Source organism: Etheostoma spectabile, unplaced genomic scaffold (genome assembly GCF_008692095.1).
Source record: "Etheostoma spectabile isolate EspeVRDwgs_2016 unplaced genomic scaffold, UIUC_Espe_1.0 scaffold363, whole genome shotgun sequence".
NCBI lineage: Eukaryota > Metazoa > Chordata > Actinopteri > Perciformes > Percidae > Etheostoma > Etheostoma spectabile.
In genome coordinates this window covers 44,773-53,605 of record NW_022605593.1, presented here as the reverse complement: position 1 = coordinate 53,605, position 8,833 = coordinate 44,773, and the positions used below count along the sequence as shown (strand labels likewise).

Below are 8,833 nucleotides of genomic sequence, written 5' to 3'. Positions count from 1 at the left end.
AGAATAAATGTAAAACCTGTTATTAAACCAGCTCAGGTTTTTAAAAAAGCGGCAAAAGCTGGACAAAGGGACAAATAAATCAGAAAAAGCGACAAAAAACATCGGAAAAGCACACAAAAAAATGTTCATTTTCAATTTTTACCAGGAAGGACAAGTCCATGGATAATGGGAAGACAACACGAGGGTTAAGGTGCATGACATGTCGACTCAGTATCGTAATCGCGATATCACGTTGCGCAATATTATATCCAAAATGTCTTGATAAGTAGGCAATATTTTGTTTGTATTGTGGAGCGCTGCAACCCGTCCATCGGTTGCGCGGCTTAGTTGTGTTGGATTTAGAGCTTGAAACGCTATAATGATCATTTTATTCAGACATTCATGATGAAGAAAGATTGGCGGAAACTGTAGATCGTAAATAATCTAAAGAAGTGTAGTGAGAAGAGTAATAAGACAAAATTAAATATGCCAAAATATTCAGTTGACTTACTTATAAATTGGATCTTGCAGTCTGAAATTCATAGGGAAATCCATGGACGTGTCACTCTTCATGGACACACAGGTCGGTCCAGGAGAACCTGCTCGTTCCTGCTTCGTCCTGAAAGAAACGGAGCATTGACAAAAGACAGGTGGAAGTATTAGGAGATTAATGACTGTGAAGAAAGATGTTATAAGTTACATCACAATTAGTTACAATCTACAGACTCGGAAAGGGCACATAGGAAAGCTCATTGTGGAACTGGTTCTGGTGGCTGTAGTTCTGCACTAAGGCTGAATTTTGGGAGAGAGACTTCAGATACAGTATTAGGGACCACTAAGGTCTATATAAAGAGACTTCAGATACAGTATTAGGGGACCACTAAGGTCTATAATAAAAGAGACTTCAGATCCAGTATTAGGGGACCACTAAGGTCTATATAAAAAGACTTTCCGATACGTATTAGGGACCACTAAGGTCTATATAAAAGAGACTTCAGATACAGTATTAGGGGACCACTAAGGTCTATATAACAGATATTCAGATAGTAAAAAATTAGGGACCACTAGGTCTATATAAAAGACTTCAGATACAGTTTAGGGACCACTAAGGTCTATATAAAAGAGACTTCAGTACAGTATTAGGGACCACTAAGGTCTATATAAAGAGACTTCAGATACAGTATTAGGGGACCACTAAGGTCTATATAAAAGAGACTTTAGTCCAGTATTAGGGGACCACTAAGTGTCTATATAAAGAGACTTCAGATACAGTATTAGGGAACCACTAAGGTCTATAGAAAAGAGACTTCAGATACAGTATTAGGGACCACTAAGGTCTATATAAAGAGACTTCGAACGTTTTAGGGGAACCCTACGGTCTATATAAAAGAGACCTTCAGATACAGTATTAGGGACCACAGGTCTATATAAAGAGACTTCAGATACAGTATTAGGGGACCACTAAGGTCTATATAAAAGAGACTTCAGATACAGTATTAGGGGACCACTGGTCTATATAAAAGAGACTCAGATACAGTATTAGGGGGACCACTAAGGTCTATATAAAGAGACACTTCAGATACAGTATTAGGGGACCACTACGGTCTATAAAAAAGAGACTTCAGATACAGTATTAGGGACCACTAAGGTCTATATAAAAAGAGACTTCAGATACAGTTTAGGGACCACTAAGGTCTATATAAAAGAGACTTCAGATACAGTATTAGGGACCACTAAGGTCTATATAAAGAGACTTCAGATACAGTATTAGGGGACCACTAAGGTCTATATAAAGAGACTCAGATACAGTATAGGGACCCTAAGGTCTATATAAAAGAGACTTCAGATACAGTATAGGGACCACTAAGGTCTATAATAAGAGACTTCAGATACAGTATTAGGGACCACTAAGGTCTATATAAAAGAGACTTCAGATACAGTATTGGGACCACTAAGGTCTATATAAAGAGACTTCAGATACAGTATTAGGGACACTAAGGGCTATTAAAAGAGACTTCAATACAGTATAGGGGACCACTAAGGTCTATATAAAAGAGACTTCAGATACAGTATTAGGGACCACTAAGGTCTATATAAAAGCATCTAAACAGCTGGAGATCTTCGTATTACCTCTCAGTTTCTATGTGGCTGCCATGTTCCTCAGGCAGAGCGGTGCTGGAGGGGGGGACGCCATCATCTTCCTCCTCAGACTTCATGGTAGAAAGTACACCTTCACAAAAAAAAAAACACACAACATGCTCTGTTAGCTGGACTAATTATAAATAAATACTAATTACAGGGTCTTAATTACACTCATGATCAAATGTTATGTTAATCCTGTCCATAACATTTAGACTTTAGAAGTCTATTTAAAGTTTGTGACATTGCATTGAAAAAAAATCTAAATTAAAGGAATTATTTAAAGTTTTTTTTTTTTTACTCTTTTACAGAAAAAGTTACAGATTAAAGATACAAATCCTGCCTCCAAAATTGGATTATTGGATTATTTAGAGGGGAACCAATTAGATCTATATAGGAGCTGAACAGAAAAAAATATTTAGGGAAAATAAAAATGTTCTTTTCCAAATTAGGATTTGCTGCTTAATATATATATATATATATATATATATATATATATATATAATATATATAGCATGTTTGCTATATAAATGAAATAAACTTGAAAAACCTGAACATTTCCTCTCATAATATAGTAAAATAAAGTGGAAGTACCTCGAATTAGAACATAAGAGTCACCTTCCCCTGCTGCTCTTTATTTTAACAGATCTCTTCTTGTTTAACACTGTTCATAAATAACTATTCTGTTAGATTTCACTCTAAACAATCAGGAAAATAAATACCTGGAGGCGACTTTACGTCCACGAGAAGGGTCTTCAACCTTCATCGGGAGAGGAAGCATCAACAGAGAGATTAAGTTAATTAAGTTATTTCTTAATTCTTTCCTATGAAGCAGCTGAGTCACTCATCCTGACACAACTTCTCTATTAAGAAAAAACAGTAAGTTATCAAAAATGTGTTAGGGTGTTGACTCAGTTGGTAGAGCAGGCGCACATTTCCATGGAGGTTTATGCCTTGATGCAGAGGTCCAGGGTTCGAGTCCAACGTGTGATGATTTCCTGCATTTCTCTCCTCTTTCTCACCTAGCTGTCCTGTCCATTAAAGGCGGAAAAGCCCAAAAAAATGATTTTACCAAAAATGTATGAGGGCAATTTTCCAGGTCATGTGATGTTTACAGTCGGCGGATTCCTCTTACTGTATTACAGCATCTTGCATCATTATGGCACATTACTGCCATCTTCTGGGGGAATTATATACTTAATATGTCTAATCATAGACACATGTCCTCTGTGCATTTTGTCTATTTCTCACAATTAAACAAAAATTCGACATCCACCCTGTTTTTTGCACGACCAAGGGATTCACATGTACTCAATTTTCTCTTTTCTGAATAAGGCAACCTTCAGGGGGATTAGTAGTGCCTGTATTACAATTAGTTTTTGGTTTTTTGTTTCGTTATTCCAGCTTCCAGCTGTGACAGAAGGTCTAAGACAATGGAAGATAACAGAATATCTAATAAATTTGAACAAATACAGAAATCGGGCGCTGTTGCTGGTTGTTTGTGTGTTCTTGATAGTGTCTTGAGGTCCGGGGTAATTTAGTCTCCTTTTTTGGCGGTACTGTTGCTTTGCCGCGTCTTCCCCTCTTCTAGCACATGTAAAAACCTACAGACGCCGCAACATGTAGGTCGTTTTTACATACGGCTGGATTATGAACTTCCTCCCTACCCCCCACCCATCAACCCCCGTATTCATAAGGATCATCCCATTAACCCTGCTTATGTGTTCACGCCGACCATCCCATATGCTAGCTGTGCTGTGGAATCGTTGTTGAGCGTGTGTCGTGTGACGACTACACACAGTTCCTACACCGAATAATAAAGATAAAATAATACAACATATAGAGTGAAAACGATTGAATAACATTGGTACAAGAAATCCGCTCGGACTGCGCCCCGGAACAGTGTAAATACCAGAGTGAAAGACAAGAGTGATAAATCAGTGAAATGTGGCATGTCTGAATAGAAGCAAATCCGAGTCCTGTAGAAAGCCTGGTGCAAAGGCAGCAATTTAGCATAATAGTGGGACTGGAGTAAGTGTGTTGGTCCACGCTGTTGGAAAAACAAATGCACATAGATCCAGTCTCTAAGGTAGCTTGCATTATCGTGTGCGTATCCTGTAACTACTCAAAACCTGACAAGCACGAAGCAGGGGGCCGGATATCATAAAAGTGTACCCCTAATTATCTAGAAGTAACAGTAACGATAAACTGGACCTGATGAATAGTCAGGCTTCCATGTGCAATGACAACTAGTACAATGTTACATGACCGGCTGTCCACACTTACATTCACACTGAACAACCACTTAGCCACCTCTTGACCAACTATTAGACATCAGGTGGTCTGGGACAGTTCTAACAATTTCTAGTCCCCAGATCCAAAAACAGGGGGGGCAGTTGTCATATGCTCTCTCATATCTGGAATAACTCCCAGAAAAAACGCAGATCTTGCTGCTACTTCTCAGTTCTTTTTAAAATCAAACCCTAGACCTGTTCTTTTTGATGTGTGCATTTCTTTAATATGATGTTCATTTTCCTTTAGACTTTTTAATCATTTCTTTATACTGCAGCTGTAACTTTTATTCTTTGTTTTAATTTTTTTTTTATTATATACAATATGCCTGCCTTTGTCTCAGTGCTAGAAAAACTGATTCCAGATCTTCATACTTTGTAAAATTAGTCAATGTCCATCCTACAGTGTGGAACTAGATTGTTACAAGCAAAGACCGTGCATTTCAACAATGCTCAAAATCATTAAAACCTAATATAACGTGAATTATACAAAAGCTAGCATTTCGTCTTAACATTTTGGAGTCTTTTTTCCCTGTTTGAAAGGCTAGCATTACAGTTAAAATAGTCCTTTGCTAAACTTACCAGACAGTTTTAATCCTTTACCCCAACTTAAATCATTTATACCACATTTACTGGTAATTATATCAAAAACCAATATCATATGCTACTTTTTGTAACGAAAGCACCAATAGTCAACAACCCTATCATATGCGCGGCAAATTAATCAAACATTGGTGATTTGTGTCAACACACCAAGTGATATCTTGATTTCCTATATAATTGCCATACAGTAATCCCAATAAAGCACCTCAAAATATTACCTAAGTAACATTACTATTATTATTTTACAGATGATGTAATATTTTACAGATGACTGAATTGTGGAAGATGAGAGAATTGTCTTAATCTTTCTTAAGACAGACCAAGAGATAGGCCAATAAAACAAAAAGTAAAGCATTTAATGAGACCCAGAACACACACAGGTGTGTTCAGGTAACCTGACTAATTGGACCTTTTCCCAGGACTGTATGGGTGTGGTTGTAGACTATTGATTGGCATACTTATTAGGGCAGGACACATACCATCTTCATCAGGCCTTGGTTGAAAAGATGTGGGATGTAACCTAATAAGTTTCGGCCCACCTTCAACCTGAGCAGAGTCTTATAAGCCAGAATAACACACCTGTGTGGTTCTTCAGGCACGTTAAGGTTAGCTAGCTACTAGCTATACAAAAACCTTTGCTAGCTAGTTGTAGTTACTTCCATTTGACGTGTAGTGTGTAACAGCCTAGATGTTGTCCAGCAACGGTAACACTAGCTACACAAACCGTCACATTTACGGTTTATAAAGCCGTTAAGAAGAATATTTGTACCAGAACGGACGTTTTTAGATCAACTTTAGCTAGACAGTTTGTGCTAGCTAACACTTAGCGTTAAGGCTTCTGTGACCTAGCAACACGATGAACGTTCCAGGCCCAGTCAACGGACATTTCCTTATATTATAAACCGTTAATAACGGACGCGGTGCAGCAGTAACATTATATTTGTGTTATGTTGACTTAAAGACCGTTAATATTAATATATATATATACACAGTAGATGGTTGTACCGATACACCAAAGTATTAAACACTGCTAACCGTTTGTTACGTTACCTTTTATGTGCGCAGAAGCAATTTGCTCCGAGATAAAGAAAGTGAAAGTAGTAGTTTAGGGTGACCAGACGTGCCCGGTTTCCCCGGAGATGTCCCCGGTTTTCTTTCTTTTATTGGAATAAAAGAAAGAAAACACTGCACCAAACGTGGCCGATAGTCCCTCCAGACAGCCAGATCTCAGAGATGTTTTAGAAAGCCGTGTTTTACGATGCTAAAATCCTATTATTTACATAGAGTCTTAAATCACTGATTATTTACATGGAGTCTGGTGGGTTTAAAAACGAGCACTTTTATGAACGTAATACTAATGTAAGTAATGATAAAAATGAGCCCTAAAGAGGTGAGAATCTAGATTATTTTATTAGATTAGATTAGACTTTATTCATCCCACAACGGGGAAATTACGTTATTACAGCAGCAGCATTTTCTTCAATAACAGCAAAAAACAAAAACAAAAACAAGTAAACACACAAGAAATACAGGCAAACAATAGACAATTATTATAAGGTAGACTATGTATACAAAATGGCGTCAAATAAAGGTATTTTAAAGTGCGGTTGCTATAATACAAGAAACAATATTGTGGTGTAAATGACGTTAAAATTAAATTAAATGTGTAATTAGAGTAATAAAGCAAGTATCTATAAACCTGAGAGTGTATACTTCGTTGTCAGCCATAGACCGTTCATATTAATCAATAATTAATATACAGTCTATGTTGTCAGCCCTATGCTCCTACAGCTCGATCTCTTCCCAAATTTCTAAGATTTTTCTTAAAATTAGGGTTCGAGAGAAAGGGGGATAAAATCTGATATGAATTCATGAAAAGGTAAATGTGTGAACATAGTTGCCCTCCTGGTCCTAAATCTGATAGGGGGCCTACTTTTGAAAAAAGAAAATCTTAGAAATAAAAGGAAAATAGGGCCCAATTTGAAATAAATCTTAGAAAAGTGGGAACATAGAACCTAATTTTGAAATAAATCTTAGAAAAGTGGGAACATAGAACCTAATTTTGAAATAAATCTTAGAAAAGTGGGGAAATAGAACCTAATTTTGAAATAAATCTTAGAAAAGTGGGAACATAGAACCTAATTTTGAAATAAATCTTAGAAAAGTGGGAACGTAGAACCTAATTTTGACATAAATCTTAGAAAAGTGGGAACTTAGAACCTAATTTTGAAATAAATCTTAGAAAAGTGGGAACGTAGAACCTAATTTTGAAATAAATCTTAGAAATAAAGGGGACATAGAACCTAATTTTGAAATAAATCTTAGAAATAAAGGGACATAGAACCTAATTTTGAAATAAATCTTAGAAAAGTGGGAACGTAGAACCTAATTTTGAAATAAATCTTAGAAAAGTGGGAACGTAGAACCTAATTTGGAAATAAATCTTAGAAAAGTGGGAACGTAGAACCTAATTTTGAAAATATCTTAGAAAAAGTGGGAAACGAGAACTAATTTTGAAAATAACTCTTAAAATAAAGGAACATAGAACCTAATTTTGAATAATCTGAAAATAAGGACATAAATTATTTGAAAAAATTTAGAAAAGTGGAACATAGAACCTAATTTTGAATAATCTTAGAAAGTGGGAACATAGACCTAATTGAATAAATCTTAGATAAGTGGGAACATAGAACCTAATTTTGAAATAAATCTTAGATAAGTGGGAACATAGGACCTAATTTTGTTTTTTATTTTAAATGTACTAATCCTTTTGGCCAATTTTCATATTCACAAATGTAAATTCAGTTCTAAAAAAACCTAATTTTATTCTTTTTTTCCATGATGTTGTGCATTATATAAATCTGATTTTGGGCTCCCATAACAAAAAGGCAGCTTGTTTTTTTACTTTTGTGTGTTGTTGGTGTTCTGTTTTGTCCTTAATTAAAAAACCAAAAAACACTGCCCAATGTGAGGCGAGTGCAGATGTGAGTCGTGCATGCGTGACTTTGTTTTTGTTTTTATGCCATCTTTATTGCAGAAATAAAAAACTGAACATTAATGACATATAAAAGTATAAAATACAGACATAATAAACAAAACAGTACAGTTTGCCAGGGGAGGATTAAGGGTCATTAGAAAGAGAAGGAGGACCATATGTTAACAGTTTAACGGCCTTCTTGTTATGGGAGCCCAAAATCAGATTTATATAAAGAACAACTTCAATTCAATTCAATTCAATTTTGTTTATAGTATCAATTCATAACAAGCGTTGTCTCGAGACCCTTTACAGATAGAGCAGGTCTAGACCACACTCTATAATTCACAAGGACCCAACAGGTCTAGTAGTTTCCTCCAGAGCAAGCAACAGGGCCACAGTGGAGAGGAAAAACTTCCTTTTAGGCAGAAACCTGGGACAGACCCAGACCCAAGACCCAGGACCCAGACCCAGACCCAAGACCCAGGACCCAGACCCAAGACCCAGGACCCAGGCCCAGGCCCAGACCCAGACCCAGACCCAGACCCAGGCTCTTGGTAGGCGGCGTCTGACGGGCCGGTTGGGGTTAGAATGAAGAGTGTAAATAACAAAAATAGAAACATTAGTAGTTTGTAGCAGTTCTTTGTAGTAGTTCATGGCATAGCAGGACACCGTGGGCATTACAAGGCCCAGCAGGACAACTTCATTGAGATAATGTGTAAAATTAGGTTTTGTTTTAGTGCTGAATTTACATTTGTGAATGTGAAACTTTGCCAAAAGGATTAATAAATGTAAAATAAAAAAACATCTTTTCTTTACTTTGAGTTCTATAAAAACAAAATACAAC

General features: G+C 36.5%; 1 protein-coding gene across 1 annotated transcript in view; it reads right to left on the bottom strand.

Annotated features, from left to right (window-relative positions):
- The window catches only part of LOC116686411 (NLR family CARD domain-containing protein 3), a 13,935-nt gene extending 11,057 nt beyond the window's left edge, over positions 1-2,878 (bottom strand). The window contains exons 1-3 of the mRNA XM_032511417.1: positions 2,841-2,878; positions 2,110-2,209; positions 491-604 (exon numbers count right to left, since the gene is read on the bottom strand). Of these exons, the coding sequence (XP_032367308.1) occupies positions 491-604; positions 2,110-2,195 (200 nt within the window). The 5' untranslated portion in view covers positions 2,196-2,209; positions 2,841-2,878. The remainder of the gene's footprint in view (positions 1-490; positions 605-2,109; positions 2,210-2,840) is intronic.
- Between the last annotated feature and the right edge of the window lie 5,955 nt (positions 2,879-8,833).